Source organism: Garra rufa, chromosome 23, assembly GCF_049309525.1.
Source record: "Garra rufa chromosome 23, GarRuf1.0, whole genome shotgun sequence".
Classification (NCBI taxonomy): Eukaryota; Metazoa; Chordata; class Actinopteri; order Cypriniformes; family Cyprinidae; genus Garra; species Garra rufa.
This window is the reverse complement of record NC_133383.1, coordinates 8801811-8819130: the sequence shown is the minus strand read 5'-3', so window position 1 is coordinate 8819130 and position 17320 is coordinate 8801811. Positions and strand designations below refer to the sequence as shown.

General features: G+C 33.1%; 1 protein-coding gene across 1 annotated transcript; it reads left to right on the top strand.

Moving 5' to 3' along the window:
* Window positions 1-1880: 1880 nt before the first annotated feature.
* Window positions 1881-9495, top strand: kctd9b (potassium channel tetramerization domain containing 9b). The gene is made up of 12 exons (XM_073830009.1): window positions 1881-2066; window positions 2168-2289; window positions 2378-2421; window positions 2510-2609; window positions 4390-4445; window positions 4563-4691; window positions 5394-5461; window positions 5545-5640; window positions 5713-5862; window positions 8459-8564; window positions 8647-8780; window positions 8861-9495. The coding sequence occupies exons 1-12, from the start codon at window positions 2019-2021 to the stop codon at window positions 8975-8977; spliced, it is 1170 nt and encodes a 389-aa protein (XP_073686110.1). The 5' UTR covers window positions 1881-2018; the 3' UTR covers window positions 8978-9495.
* The last annotated feature ends 7825 nt before the right edge of the window (window positions 9496-17320 follow it).

Sequence of the window (17320 nt, the reverse complement as noted above, 5' to 3'; positions counted from 1 at the left end):
AAACATTTCTGGAGAAATCTGAAAATGTCTGCCAGCCCCCATCCAAGCCGACAGAGCTTAAAAGGTGAAGAGGTGAGGTGAAGAATGGCAGATAATTGACGAAATATTGCATATCCATCATATCCATAAAACTTAAGGCTATAAAGGTGCTTCAGCTACCCAGCCAACATTTGTATGTGGGGCCCATGTTAATGGCCCACATGAATTTCATATTGGATTGCACTTGCCACTAAGTGGGACCCAACTGGGCAACATGCGCAAGACCCATCTATTGAGTTTTTAGCTGAAATTCATTTTTTCTTTTGTCATTATGGTGCATGGAGTGTAGATTGATGTGGGGGAAAAGTAATTTAAAACAGTTTAACATACGTCTACTTTTGGTATGGCAAGATGTCTTAAAATGTATTTATTTTTTTAACTTTTAAAAACTTAGATCACATTATTAAATTACCTTTTGACTTTATGAATACGCATAAATGACAGCTTAATGATTTTTTTTTTTTTTTTTACATTTATTCATCCAAAAGGAAGGTAACACCAGTGACAGTAACACCAGTGACAATTTTCATGAAAAATTGCATTTTACAAAATGGCTGCTGCTAGTTATCAAACCACATGTTGTCAATCATGGTATACTTACTAAATTAAGTAGTTTTATCCATTTGTACTCTATTTTTTTACAATTCCCTGACAATAAAGTAGGTCACACCAGTGACGTCAGCTAAAAGCTTCATATGAAATCAGGAGATGAATGAGAAAACTTATGATAATTGAAAAGAGACAGTGGACTTAACACGGGCCTGTCTTAATAGATCTTCAGGAAATAGGAAGGAGGAAGTCGAGTGATGTCATCAGATTTTTTTATTCCGAAATAAAAGACTTTTGTCAAACGGTAACACCAGTGACCACTTCAGGAGACCACTTCTTTATATATTATTTAATATTGTTTGTTTGTTTGTTTGTTTTATGCCATTTACATGATATATTTGACAGTTATGAATAGACTTTTGTATTTTAAATTGTTGAAAATCCTGTTTTTGACCTTAAAATAAAGCACTTTCCCTCTGTACATGGCTTTGGGGACAAGCAGTTTTGTGGTACTTGGAAGTCTATATAATTAATAAAAAAAAAAAACAATGCCACGTTGATGGCTTAGGAAGGTGTAATTGTTTAAATAACATATTTAAATGTAACCTTAATGTGTATTTCAATTTTCAAAAGTCTAGGGACAGAAAAAGTGGACGTTTCTGTAGAATGACCCAAAAAATAAAGGGATTTGAATACTTTCGCAAGGCACTGTAGTCGGTGTGACTTTGTAATACACCAAAAACTCATATATGTTTTTTAAATGTAAGTCTAGAGGTCTCTAAATCTATTATATTAGTAACAAGAGTTAATTTACTATTTTATAGAGAGTTTGCATAACATGTGTTCTTGATGGCTAAGAAAGCCTCATACCATTCTCTCATTCAAAGACTTATTGGAGACGTTTAAACACACAAAAAATACCATCTGTTAAATAAATTCCGCCAGACGTACAAATAGAAATAAAACGATTATCAAATACACCAAGAAATAGCAAACGGCATTGATTCGGCCATTATGACTAGCGAAGTGAAAAGTAACAAGTGTCACGTGACTACGTCACTGTTGTGTTGCTTTACAAGCGATCTTGTCCATAATTTTTTATTAAATAACGACATGAGAGAAATATAAGTATCCACTAAAATGTAAATCCACAGTATGGAAAAACCAAAACAATTATTTATTTCCATTGTGCCTGCCCTGTCCAATCATAGACGATTTTCTATCTTTTAACCCCGCCCACCACTGTGCCCTGTTGTTCGACTCCGTTGTCTACCGCGGCGCGCTCTATTTTCAAAGTCTCTGATTGGCTGCGGTAATGACGGAAGTAAACAGTCTTGTGCTATAGTCGGAAATGCTTTGATGATTTACAATAACGTGGAGTTTGAAAACAATAAAAATAGACACTGAAGAGTCACATTACAACCTCGGATATGAGAAGGGTCACGCTGTTTGTAAATGGAACCTCACACAATGGCAAGGTGAGTGTGTTTTGTTATCTATTGTCTTGCTAATATATCATTAAAGACATGTTTGTTGAATAAATAGCACGTTGTTGCTCCTTTCATGACTTTTAAATCAGGTGGTGGCAGTTTATGGAACTCTAGCTGATCTACTGTCAGTAGCAAGCACAAAATTTGGAATAAAAGCTTCCAATATATACAATGGGAAAGGAGGTCTTATTGATGATATAGCCCTCATCAGGTAAGAACAATAACTAGTTCTTTTGTGTATCAAACGTGTATTGTGTACATTATCATAAACATAAAACATTGGTGTTTCTCTGGTACAGGGATGATGATGTCTTGTATATATCGGAAGGAGATTCTTTTGTTGGTAAGTTTTGACATTATACTATAATACTTGGATTTGGTGTGTGCTTCCCAGTGGCTTTAATCAGTCTTAATTTATTAATGTACTACAGATCCACCAAATAACCTAGAGAGTCCACATGAGTTTCATTCCTGGGCACACACAGATTGGATAACACTCAATGTGGGAGGCAGACGGTTCACAACCACACGGTAATGTCAGCAGATCACACTAATATCATGTATATCAACTGTAATCCATCATCTAAACCATCATAAACTACCTTTTTTTGCATTATTTTCAAATATTTCATTCTCGTTGTCATATTGTGAAATAATATATATGATTTAAATGTAATGAAGTTAAATATACATTTTTATGTAAATAATAGTACAATTGATCAATATAAATAATATATAAATTAACAATTAACAAATATTATTTTTATTTGATAATATTTGTTGACATGCCTAATTAATTAATTAGGCTGATTTAAATAAAAACATTGTATTTAAAAAATATTTTACTTATTACGGTGTTGAACGGAATTAATAATTATTAATGAAAGTAATAGGAATTTATAAAAATTACATTAAAATTTCAACGTTTTTTGTTTTATTTTTGCATTGAAATGTACAAAAAAGTGAATTTGATTAAAAAATAATTTTTAAAATAATAAAAAAAAAAAAAATTTTGTTTATGTATATGTACATACAATCAAATTTATTATAGTTAGATATAATTCAGTTTATTTTTATTTTACTTTTTGTCCAAGGCCCTCAATTAAGTTTAATTTTTGGCCCTTTGTATTAAAAAAATACAATAAAGGAAATTTGAGTTCACAACCACACATTGATGTCAAAATAGATCACACTAGTCTCATTAACTGTAATCCATATTCTAAACCATCATCATCAATCTTTTTTTGGCATTATTTTCATGACAAGTAAACACAAATATTTTTATTATTATTATTATATTGTGAAATAATATATATGACTTAAATGTAATTATTTAAATATGCATTTTTATGTAAATAATAGTAAAATTGATCAATATAAATAATAAATGAATTATTACAAATAATATTTTTATTTGATAATATTTAATAATATTACTTAATTATGCTGAATTATTTTAATAAGAAGTGAAGTGATAATCATTGATGAAAAGTATAGGAATTTTTAAAAATGGCATTAACATTTAAATTTTTTTTATATTTTATGTTTGCATTGAAATGTAAAAAAACAAGTACATTTTGATTTTAAAAAATCATATTAAAAATAAAAAATCCATAATCTAAACCATCATAATCAACCTTTTTTTGGCATTATTTTCAGGACAAGTAAGCACAAATATTTTATTCTCATTACTATATTGATACTATATTACTATATTAATAAATGATATGATTTAAAGGTAACTATTAAATGTTTATGTAAATAATAGGAAAATGTATGAATATAAATAACAAATAAATTATTACAAATAATATTTTTATTTGATAATTTTAGTTAACATGTCTAATTTATTATGCTGATTTAAAAAAAAAAAAAAAATCTTATTACGGTGTTGAACGGCACTAATAATCATTGATGAAAGTTATAGGAATTATTAAAAATTGCATTAACAATTACACATTTTTTTGTTTTATTTTTGCGTTGAAATGTAAAAAAAATATCTAAGTGAAATTGATTTTTGTTTATGTACATTACAAAATTTAATACATTACAATTTAATATAGTTAGATAAAATGCAGAATTTACTTTTTGCCCAGAGCCCTCAGTCAAGTTCAATTGGCCCTTTGTATTAAAAAATTTACAATAAAGGGAATTTTGGGGGAAAGGTGCCCAAATTGATGCAAAATATAATTTATATTTTGTTTCTTAAATGAATTTAATGTTTTTGAAACAATCATCCATTCCATCAATTTACTCCAAAGTTGTACTGTGTGATAAATCTAACATTTCAACACTTTTCTGTGGTTGTTAGGAGTACATTGGTCAAAGAACCGGAGAGCATGTTGGCTCACATGTTCAGAGACAAAGGTGAGGACCGAACTGATAATTTTTCCAGCTAATGTTCAAAACATAATTTGTTTTGTGTATGTGCTGCCTTACTGCTTTTATTCATACTGCACTTATTCTTTTGACATTTCCTTGCAGACGTTTGGGGAAACAAACAGGACGAGCAAGGGGCGTATCTCATCGATCGGAGTCCAGATTACTTTGAGCCCATATTAAATTACTTGAGACACGGACAGCTCATAATCAATGACGGCATCAATCTGCTGGGTAAGACTAGAGACATTTTGAGTACCAGAGTACCATTTTGTAGCATTTTTTGTTTCTTAATGGTTGTTACTGAAAACCAGCATAGTTTAGTTTTCCATGAGCATTTTCCTCAATCTTTCTGATGTATATACTGCTTTTAGTACTGTACCTTTACATTTTTGTGTGTGTTTCTAACTTCCATTCTAATATGTGACCCTGGACCACAAAACCAGTCATAAGGTTAAATTTTACAAAACTGGGATATATACATCACATGAAAGCTCAATAAATAAGCTTTCTATTGATGTACGGTTTGTTAGGATAGGACAATATTTGGCTGAGATACATCTGTTTGAAAATCTGGAATCTGAGGGTGCAAAAAAATCTAAATACTGAGAAAATCACCTTTAAAGTTCTCCAAATCAAGTTCTTAACAATGCATATTACTAATCAAAAATTACATTTTGATATATTTATAGTAGGAATTTTACAAAAAAATCTTCATGGAACATGATCTTTACTTAATATCCTGATGATTTTTGGCATAAAAGAAAAATCCATAATTTTGACCCATACAATGTATTTTTGGCTATTGCTACAAATATACCCCAGCGACTTAAGACTGGTTTTGTGGTCCAGGGTCACATATGTAATGAGCTCTGTTATGATTGGCTTAGCTCTTTGCATATGTAATGAGTACATATGGAATGTTATTTAATGCAGGTGTGCTTGAAGAAGCTCGTTTCTTTGGAATCGAACGTCTTGCTGAGCAGCTTGAAGGTGTTATTAAGGTGAAAAAAAAAACATGCTAACGAAGTTATATAAGGGTGAAAAAGTGTAACAATAACAGTGATGGCTGTTCATCCTGTTTCAGAATTCCCAGCCTCCTGAAGATCACTCGCCCATCTCCCGCAAAGAGTTTGTGCGTTTTCTGCTTGCCACACCGACTAAATCTGAACTTAGATGTCAGGTAGGAAGCAAATATTTGTACTGATTCATTTATTGTATTGTGCATTTTTTTAATGTGAGCTGTTTTTCCTAGGGCCTGAATTTCAGTGGAGCGGATCTTTCTCGTCTCGACCTGCGTTACATCAACTTCAAGATGGCCAACCTCAGCCGCTGTAACCTCACACACGCCAACCTCTGTGGTACCAACCTGGAAAGAGCAGACCTCTCCAGTGCCAATCTGGACGTAAGGATGTACCTGTCATAATTCACCCCAAAATCACAAGAAAAAAATTAAAAATAATATTTTTCTTAAAGAAAATTAGACCTGTATTTTGTGCTGTGGGCATCCCAAGTTCAAATCCCGGCTCAAGGACCTTTCCTTTTCCTGCCCGCTCTCTGTCTTCCACTTCCTGTTTCCTCTAGACTGTCCTCTCATGATAGAGTCAAAAACGCTCAAAAGAAAATTAGACCTATTTTTTTTGGTCATGAAGATTGATTGATTTGATTTGATTTGATTTAATTAAGTTTAATTATTTATTTATTTTTTACATTATTTTAATTAACGGAAGCAAATTTGGTTTTTAAATAATAGTTAAAACATTTACACTACTGTGTAAAAGTTTGAGATTTATTTGAACAAAATAATAAATATGTAATTAAATATATTTTAAAATGTATTTTTCCCTGAGATGGCAAAGCTTGATTCTAAGAATTAATTCTTAATTGTAAGACTTTAAAAAAAAAAAAAGATCAATGTTAAAAATAGTTTTGCAGCTTAATATTTTTGCGAAAACTGCGATACATTTTTTTTTCATGATTCGTTAAGGAATCTTTGATTGATTTTTATTTATTTATTTAATTTCATTTCATTTCATTTCATTTTTTTTATTTTTATTTAATTTAATTAAATTTTTTACATTATTTTATTTAAAGTAAGCAAGATTTCATTACTGTATTGTGAAATAAAAGTTATGTTATTTAAGTTTGTTTTTTAATTTTTTTTTTTTTTTTTTTTAAATATTTACACTATTATATAAATGTTTGGAATCTATTTGAATATCAAAAATATTCTTTAAAGGAACACTCCACTTTTTTTGGAAATAGGCTCATTCTCCGACTCCCCCCGAGTTAATAAGTTGAGTTTTACCGTTTTGAAATCCATTCAGCCGTTCTCCTGTTCTGGCGATATCACTTTTAGCATAGCTTAGCATAGATCATTGAATCGTATTAGACCAATAGCATCACGTTCAAAAATGACCAACGAGTTTCCATATTTGTTGTATTTAAAACTTGACTCTTCTGTAGTTATATCGTGTACTAAGACCGGTGGAAATGCAAAGCTTCAATTTTCTAGGCTGATAAGATTAGGAACTACACTCCCATTCCGGCGTAATAGTCAAGGAAGTTTGCTGCCGTAATAAGGCTGAAGCAGGCGGAGTAATACCACGCAGCACATGTGCAAATGCTAAACTAGCTGGGAACTAATTTCTGATAATACTCCGCCTGCTTCGGCCATATTACGGCAGCAAACTTCCTTGACTATTACGCCGGAATGGGAGTGTAGTTCCTAATCTTATCAGCCTAGAAACTCGCAGCTTTGCATTTCCACCGGTCTTAGTACATGATATAACTACAGAAGAGTCAAGTTTTAAATAGGACAAATATGGAAACTCGTTGGTCATTTTTGAACGTGATGCTATTGGTCTAATAGGATTCAATGATCTATGCTAAGCTATGCTAAAAGTGATATCGCCAGAACAGGAGAACGGCTGAATGGATTTCAAAACGGTAAAACTCAACTTATTAACTCGGGGGGAGTTGGAGAATGTGCCTATTTCCAAAAATAGTGGAGTGTTCCTTTAAGGAATCTTTGATTTATTTTAATTTTATTTAATTTTATTATCTAATTTCATTTTGTACATTATTTTAATTAAAGTTAGCAAGATCTCATTATTGTAATGTGAAATAAAAGTTATGTTATTTAAATATGATTTTTAAATAATAGTTAAAATATTTACACTACTGTGTAAAATGTATGATTTAAACTGATTTATTTAATCCAAAATATATAATTTAATATATTTTTAAATGTTTTTTTTTTTTTTACCTGAGATAGCAAAGCTTAATTCTAAGAATTAATTAATATCTTTAATTAATTCAATCTTTGAGTTTAATTCTAAGAATTAATTCATTTATTAAAGTTTATTTTTACATTATTTTAATTAAATTAAGCAAGATCTCATTACTGTATTGTGAAATAAAATTTCTATTATTTAAATTTGGGCTTTAAATAATGTTTAAAATATGTCAAAGTTTGGGATGTATTTGGTCAAAAATATATATTTTAAAATGCATTTTATTCTAAAGGTGGCAAAGCTTATTTAAAAGAATTAATTACTAATTCTAAAAATATATTGGATTAAATAAAATATTTTATTTGTAACATAAATTTCTTCACTGTGATGTTTAATCAATTTAATGCGTCTGACAAATCATAAAAAAAAAATTACTGACGTCAAACCTTTGAACAGTAGTGTATTTTTCATGGTATGTGTTGTCATGCCTTTAAATTATTTTAAAAATAATTGTATTACAAAAATATTCTACTATATTACAGTATATCAATTCAAGTTGAAAATCTAATAGGAAAGGAAAATAATCTCACAAAATATTCCATTAATATTGAAAGGCTTGATTGTACTAATGCAAAATAGTATTTATTTTTATTTATATTTTTGTCGTTTCTGTCTCATTCACCCACACACACTCGCTGCTTCCTTTCGTTGTAGCATTTTATGTCTATCTGTGGCACTGATTTGGTCTTTTTTGGTGTTTTCCAGGGTGCTAATTTACAGGGCGTGAAAATGCTTTGCACCAATGCAGAAGGGGCATCTCTCAAAGGCTGTAATTTTGAAGATCCCGCAGGACTTAAAGCAAATCTAGAGGGTAAAAAGAGCATACTTGACTTCTAAACTGCTTCTCCTGAATCTCATATTCCCAGTACACAACACCTGTAATTTCCTCACAGGAGCCAATCTGAAAGGGGTGGACATGGAGGGCAGTCAGATGACGGGTATAAACCTCCGCGTGGCCACGCTGAAGAACGCCAAACTCAAGAACTGTAACTTGCGGGGGGCCACGCTGGCAGGAACTGATCTGGAGGTGAGCAAACATCAGTTTTATTTCAGAATCAGAATTTGTTTCATGGTTTGTGTTTTTCACAATTTTTTTTTGTCAAACAGAACTGTGATCTCTCTGGCTGTGACCTTCAGGAAGCAAACCTGCGGGGGTCCAACGTAAAAGGGGCCATTTTCGAGGAGATGCTGACACCGCTGCACATGTCACAAAGTGTCAGATAGCCTCCTTCAGTAAAACAGTGGCCTCTTCGAAGAGCAGCTTTAATTAAAAACCTACCTGCAAACGTAATGACTGTCATGTGACCTTGGCCTGTTGATGTTATCTGTTTGTCTACTTTTGCCTCAAATCATTTATTTCGATGATTTGCATTATTGTGGATGGTCTTTGCTACATTTCTCAACGCAAGATATGTATTTTTTGTAACTTGACTTGCAATTTTCTGCATTGCATTGTGTATTTGTGCCGAGCTTCTATATGCGTCACTGCTGGTCTGTGAACTGAACGTCTGATATTTGTGTTTTTGCATCTGATTCTGATTTAGGAATGTGGCTGTTCTGCGAATGTGCAATTTTATACCTTTTCATACATGCTGATTTTACACTGTTTTGCTCGTTTTACTCTTAACGTGGCTTTTTCTGGACTGTGCTGCATGCAGAAGGGAAAACATCCACTAGAAACTGCTAGTTTAATGTCACCAGCCCTGTTGAGATCTTATAAAGTTAAACACTGGAGACTGAAAGGACTTTTATGCTTTTTATTTTTCCAATCCCAAATGCAGTGCGTTGTTTCAGAACAGACAGTTCATTGGCAACATAATTTTTATTATACTACCATAATTATTTAGCACATGCTGTATAGTTTGTAGATTGTTTTGGGTGTTTTGTATTTTTTTTCATGACAAGCACAGATATTTTATTTTAATCTCATTATTCTAATGTGAAATAAAAAATTATGTATAGGGTTATAATTGTTGTTAACTAAAGTTAAAACTACAACTAAAACCATTAAGCAAACCATTTCAAGCACCATGTTTTGTTACCTATAAAACATTAACTGAAAATAAACTAAAATAATAAAATAAAACAAAACAAATTAAATAAAATAAATAAATAAATAGAATTTAAAAAGTAAACATTTTATTTCAGGCATTATAAATAATAAATAAATTAACAAAATAAAATAATAAAATTAAAATGGAAAATCAAATAAAAAATTAAATCAAATAATATAAAAATTTAAAACAACAATACAATTTTAAAAATAATAATAAAATAAATTAAGTTAAATAAAATTAAATATTTTATTTCAGGGAGTTGCCAAGGCATTAAAGATAATTAATAATAAAGAATAAAATTTAAAACAAAAAATACTAAAGAAAAAAAAATAGGCTGCCAAGGCATTATAAATAATAATTAAATAAACAATAAAATGAAATTGCCAAGTTGCCAAGGCATAATTTAAAAAAATGTAAATAAAATAATAAATTTTAAATAAAATTTTATAAAAAAGTAAACATTTTATTACAGCTAGTTGCCAATGCATTATAAATAATGCAATAAAAAATAAATAAATTAAATTAAATTAAATTAAAAAGTAAATATTTTATTTCAGCTAGTTGCTAGGGCATTATTTCTCATTTTCTTTTGGTTTAACTTGAAGCACTAGAATTACTAGAACTATAATTCGAACTAAAAAAAAAAGAATAATAATAACAACTATATAGTCACTATATGACAAACTTTAATTAAAATTAAAGTGAAAACATAACATATAATAAAAAAATATTATTTACTATTATATTATTAACTAAAATATTTACTATAATACTATATCCATAATATAATAATACTGATTATTTAAATTACATAAAAATATTTATGGTATTTGTTGTCGTGACTTAAAATATGCTAATTTAAATAAAAAAAAAACATTGCATTGCAATTGTATAACATCAAATAAAATGTATAAGCTATATGCTAATCATTACTGAGAAGAATTAATAAATAAAAAAGGAAAATGTTTAAATGCATTACATTGGTAAGGGAAATGTGGTTATGTCATTCAAATCTGTTAATAGTCTTGTTTGACGTTTTTCATCATTTGAATCACGTGTTATGAAGTGTATAGATAGATAAGAAAAATTATTATTTTTGTTTCAATAAATGATAACGTCAAATTATTAATATGAAATATATGTTTAATTTCTTAGTGTATGTTATTTATTAGTCATAAAAACAATCGTTGTTATCATCATGATGCTTGTACAAATATACTGTCAGGACATCAAGCCGCCAGCAGGGGCAGCATTGTCTCTACAACAACATCACGCAGAAAGTGTGTTGATGAGACGTGTTGCCATCCACACCTTCTGGGAAAAGTTTCAGCTCATCCATGACGGTCAGTAGCTCATCACAGCAGATAAGTACTGTAGCAGACCGTGAAATCTGTTCACCAGGATGCGCTGCCACAGTGATTGATTGGACCTGAGTGTGTGGAAAAACCATCTACAGAAGCAGATGAGCGCTGCTGCTGCTGCCTCATGTCCCTGTGGTAGTAAACATCTGCCCGGCAATTTGGTAGAACTATTATTTACACATGTGCAACACTGTGAGAGATGCCAATTTACATGAATACGTTTATAATCTTCATACTAATTACAATAGTTACGGATGGACGAGCCAAATCACCGCGAATTCCATATCAATGCGCCATGTTAAATTGAAGTCAACCGTAAACAGTCGACAGCTAACGAACTAGATTGCTTGGCGGAGGAATTGATTATTAGTGTTCATAAACAATACAATTAAATATTTTATTTGATATATAAATACTTCTGATTAGTACCTAACAACTCCATTTAAAGAAACAGTTCTGCCAGTACTCACCTTAATGTTGTCCCATACTGTATTTTTCAAGAAAATCTTCTGCAAGTGAATAAGGACCAGGTCAACTTCCAAAATGACTAAAACTGTACCATTAAGCTAGTCCATATAACTCGTGGACCATATTTAAAGTATTCTGTAGTCAAACGACTACTTTTAAGGCACTTTTTCGTCCATATTATTAAGACAGCATTTGGTTAGGTTAATTGGACATGTACTGTGGTAATTCCATGGTATTTTTTGAGTGCTGCAGGGATGATGTGTTTATATAGGTCAAAACCTGGAAATGACTTAGCATTTTAGCATCCCAGTCGATGGGTTTTTGGTTAAGTCAGTGGTTAACAAAAGGTCAAGACATCTTACATTTTTTTTCTTTGACGTAAAATTCAGCAGTAATACTCCTTTTTAAAGCTTTTGCTTGTCTTGAAAATTGCAAACAAGTGCCTAAATGGGCCTACTGAGGTCTTATGTATCTTACAATTGTGACTATTTTTTCCCTGCAATTCTTACTTTTTCTTGCAATTGTGACTTTTTTTTCTCACAATTTTAAGAGATTTAAATGCGCAATTCTGAGAAACAAAGTCACAATTGCGAGATATAAACGTGCAGTTCTGAGAAAAAAAGACAATTGCTAGATTTTAACTCGAAATTCAGATAAGAAAGTCACAGTTGCTGGATTTAAACTTGCAATTCTGAGGGAAAAGTCACAACTGAGAGATATAAACTCACAATTGTGAGATATAAACTCAATATTTAAGCTCGCAATTCTGAGAAAAAAAGGTCAGATTGTAAGATTTAAACTCACAATTCTAATAAAAATGTCACAATTGCGAGATATAAACTCAATATTTAAGCTCGCAATTCTGAGAAAAAAAAGCACAAATACAAGATTGAAACTTGCAATTCTGAAAAAAGTCACAATTGCGATATATAAACGTGCAATTCGGCAAAAAAAAAGACAGTTGAGAGATTTGAACCCACAATTCTAAAAAAAATCACAACTGAGAGATTTAAACTCACAATTCTGAGAAAAAAAGTCACATTTGAGAGATTTAAACTTTTCTAATTGTGAGAAAAAAAAAGTCAATTGCAAGATTTAAACTTGCAATTCTGAGAAAAAGTCACAATTGAGAGATAAACGCGCAATTCTGAGAAAAAAGTTACAATTATGAGATTTAAACACAATTCTAAGGGAAAAAGTCACAACTGTGATATTTAAGCTCACTATTCTAAAAAAAATTGCTAGATATAAACTCGCAATTTTGAGAAAAAAAAATCACAGTTGAGAGATTTAAACTCGCAATTCTGAGAAAAAAGTCACAGTTTTTTTCCCCCACAGTTTTACACTGTTTTAATTGAATAAATAAAATAGAAAATTGTATAGAGGATAACATTTATATAAATAAAGAAATTTCACACATATGTAAGTAAAAATGCAGACAAGTGCCTAAGTAAGCCTACAAAGGTCATCAAGGTTATTAAAGGTGCCATAGAATGCATTGATACAATATTTTAAATTGTTCTCTGATATCTACATAGAAGGTATATGGCGTAGGAAAGAGCAAAAATTCTCCAGAAACTGTTTTACAGGTCTATTTACAACCTTGTCCCTAGAATAAAATGGTCTGTTATTACCTTATTTGGAAGGTTCATGAATAATAATGATGAGCTCTGCTATGATTGGCTGTTTCACAGAGCGGCTCATTTCAGTAGCTCGCACATGGAGGAAAATATATATTTAATCACAGAGCCCGAGCTGCTATTAATATGCAGGTCATTGAAACTGCCGTTTTGAATGCAGGATCATTTTACCTTTACTTTGCAACCGCACGTGCTCTGTGTAACTTTATACTACAGCGGCAGTACTTACCACATATTTTACAAGTTTAGATGCTTGTTAGTGATGCTCAGGATCTGTGAATCATTCGCCATCGTCCGTGCAGTCATCTCTCCTTACTCTGTTTATGTGGTAAGTGAAATCTTATGTACTGCAATGTAACAGGCTACTGCTAGCAAGAAGCTAACCGTGTCCCTTTAGTGACTCGCCTTAATTTAGTAGAACGCCTTATTTGTTTTCCTTGCATTTCTGAGTACAGACACCAACCCATCCCTGCACTTAACATCCGCTGCACAACCTGGAACATAACATTTATTCCCATGATCTGCCATTTTCGCTATTGTCCTCGCTTTGATTTTTTTTTCACAATAGCCTAGCTGCAGAACTTCTGATGATTTGGCAATGCAAATATTGGGACGTGACTATTAATGATCGCGACTATAACATCATAGTCTGTATTATGTTAGAATTGGCCTATTTTTGAGTGGTCTTTTGCAAACACCAGACTTATATAAGAAGGAGGAAACAGTGGTTCACAGTAGAGACTCATGGTATGTCATGTCCATGTACTGAACTGTTATTATTCAACTATGCCAAGGTAAATACAGTTTTCCATTCTATGGCTCCTTTAAAGGAGAACTCCGGTGTGATTTTGACCTAAAGTGTATTGAATCATGATACTGAGTGTGAACGTACCTTGCATATCTCATCTCGGTTTGTGTCCAGCTGTCCGAAATCTGGGGTCAGTTAGCCGATGCTCACAACAGGTTGTCAATGAGAGTCAACAGGGCATCGGAATAGCCATGTAAATAAATCACTGTTTTACGCCATTTACGAGGCACAAAGTAGCTCCAAACTTCATTGGTAGACTTCCAAGGGCCCTGACATTTAAAACGAGACATTGAGAACTCAGAAAAAGCACCGGTAGTTTATTTACAAGAAGATTTATACAGACAGTACCTGGAAGATAAAATCCGGTCGCCGCCATCTTGAACTTAGTCACGATAAGTCGAGTGTCGAGCACCAAGGAATTTATCAGGTTATCAACTTATCAGGTTGTAGTTTCCTTCGTGCTCGACACTCGACTTATCGTGACTAAATTTAAGATGGCGGCGACCGGTCTGTTCCTGGTGGAAAATGTCTGTATAAATCTACTTGTAAATAAACTACCGGTGCTTTTTCTGAGTTCTCAATGTCTCGTTTTAAATGTCAGGGCCCTTGGAAGTCTACCAATGAAGTGTGGAGCTACTTTGTGCCTCGTAAATGGCGTAAAACAGTGATTTATTTACATGGCTATTCCGATGCCCTGTTGACTCTCATTGACAACCTGTTGTGAGCATCGGCTAACTGACTCCAGATTTCGGACAGCTGGACACAAACCGAGATGAGATATGCAAGGTACGTTCACACTCGGTATCATGATTCAATACACTTTAGGTCAAAATCACACCGGAGTTCTCCTTTAAGCATCAACACACCAAACAGGTTAACTGAAAGACTTGTCAGAAGCTTAATGGTAGTGATGTAGAAGTCATAAGACTGTGTTGTAGGCTGTTTACTTCAGGCGATTGTATTTAGGCTTCAACATACATAAAAGTTGTGTTCATTTGAGGAGAGTTTTTTTTTTGCAGTCATCTGAAAGTCAATGGAAAAATCCTGTTGGGGTTTTGTCAAGAGAACCATGGTGATGCTAACTTTGGTTTGGCCTACAAACATACGTCATTGCTGCAGCAATGAAATATGAATATGGTAATCATTCAGCCAGCTCAGCTGTTATTTCAGGTGCTTCACTTTTGGGAAACTTGAGTGACGTTTTGTTTGGACTAGATAAGTCATTGATATTGTGGTTTTAGGTTTGGATTCGGATTTTTGCAAGTTATTTTAACGCCATTTTTTTCCAGTGAACTTCAAAGAAGTGAGAGGAAAATCCTGCATTTTGTAGTTAAGTTATCACTGCAGTGTTTTTACTTGCACTTCCAGTCACATTGCACTTGTGAATCTTGAAGACTCATTTGCGGCTCAAATATTTTCTTTGGCTTTCCGACTAAAGTCGCGACCTCAGAAATGGCGCACGGTCAGCCGTTCCTGTTTTTAAAAGCGCCCACACGTTCACCTCCTCTCTTCCATTCCCTCAGTGTCGTGTGTGTGAAGGTATGAGTGTGCGTTTGTCCTCCTCACATGGACGGTCCTCACGACCGGCTGCAGTAGCCGGCCCACACTCGCCCACACGCACATGTGGCCCTTCCTCCCGCCCACTTCCTCTACCCACAGGCCCGCCAGCGTCCGGCCCAGGACGGTCTGACCCGAGAACTCCCCACTCCTTTTCCTGTGAGCCCCAGCGAGGCACGACCGCAGAGTTATTAGACCTAATGGCCATCTGGGTTGCATTAAAGACCGGCCTGTGTTGTATGTTGGCTGGAGGAAAGATCTACCACTGTTTCTGTTTTTAAGTCACCAGGGACCTTTTTCACAAACCCCAGAATGATAGAACAACACTTCATTTATCATCCAAGTACAGTTGGGTTTTCTGTGGTATCAAAGCATCAGAAAATGTGTGAAATGCCTGCGGGAATGAAACGCAGGTTATTTCATACCTGTGGTTGCGATATTTGGTTATGGTAATACAGGAGTGAAGGAGCCTATTTATTAGCACAAGGAAACCTTACTTTCTACATCCACTGCCCTTCTGTATAAAACTAACATGCATGCGTGAATCTCACCGAAACATGTCCAGGTCACAATTTACACCGTATCATTTAAATGTTTTGGGTAAATACTTTTAAAAGATGTCTCTGTGCTCACCAAGGCTGATCAAAAATACAGTAAAAAGTAATATTACAATATATTATCAGAATTCCAAATAACCGTTTTCTATTTGAATAGATTTTAAAATGTAATTTATTCCTGTGATCAAAGCAGAATTTTCAGCATCATTACTCCAGTCTTCGGTGTCACACAATCCTCTAGAATCAATCTAATGTACTGCTTTGCTGCTCAAGAAACATTTATTATTATTATCAATTTTCAAAAGTATTAATTTTGAATAAATCGTATAGAATCTATGGAAGTCCATTTCTGCCACTAATAAGAAAATATTATTGCGACTTTTTATATTTTTCGCAATTGCAAGTTTACTTCCCTCAATTCTGAATTTTGTTTCAAAATTGCTAGATATAAACCCACTATTGCGAGTGATGAAGTCAGAATTGCGTGATATAAACTTGCAATTAGGGATGGGAATCGAAAACCGGTTCTTGTTGAGAACCGGTTCCCAGTGTTTCAATTCCATCGAATCGTTTGCAAAATTTGCAAACGATTCCCTTAACGATTCCAGTGGGCACGAATGACGTCATCACGCGCATTGCGTAGCTTACGCTCAGTCAATAAGCACTGGCGCCTAAGCGGAACAAACGCTCAAAAGTCTGGTAGTATTTCACCAAAAAAGACGAAAATAGGGCAACTTGCAATACTCGCAGCGTAGATATTTCCTCAAAGGGAGGAAATACCACTAACATGCTAAAACATTTGCGCACACAGCATGCAATAACAATAAAAGAATGTTGCGTTTTCGATCCGCTCCGGACTAACAGTTCTCAACCCAGCAGCGGCAGCAGCAGCAACAACGTTAGCATGTCCTCGGCTAATAAAGCTGCAGGACTCATTCATTCCCATTATATATTTTCTAGGGAGATGACAAAGATTCTCAGCCCTAAGTACAAAGCCCCAAACAGAGACAGTTTAACTATGCTAATCAACAATTTGTTGTCCCTTTTCTTCCAGATGAGAATCGATAAGGGAATCGATAAAGAATCGAATCGTTAAGCAGAATCGAAAATGGAATTGGA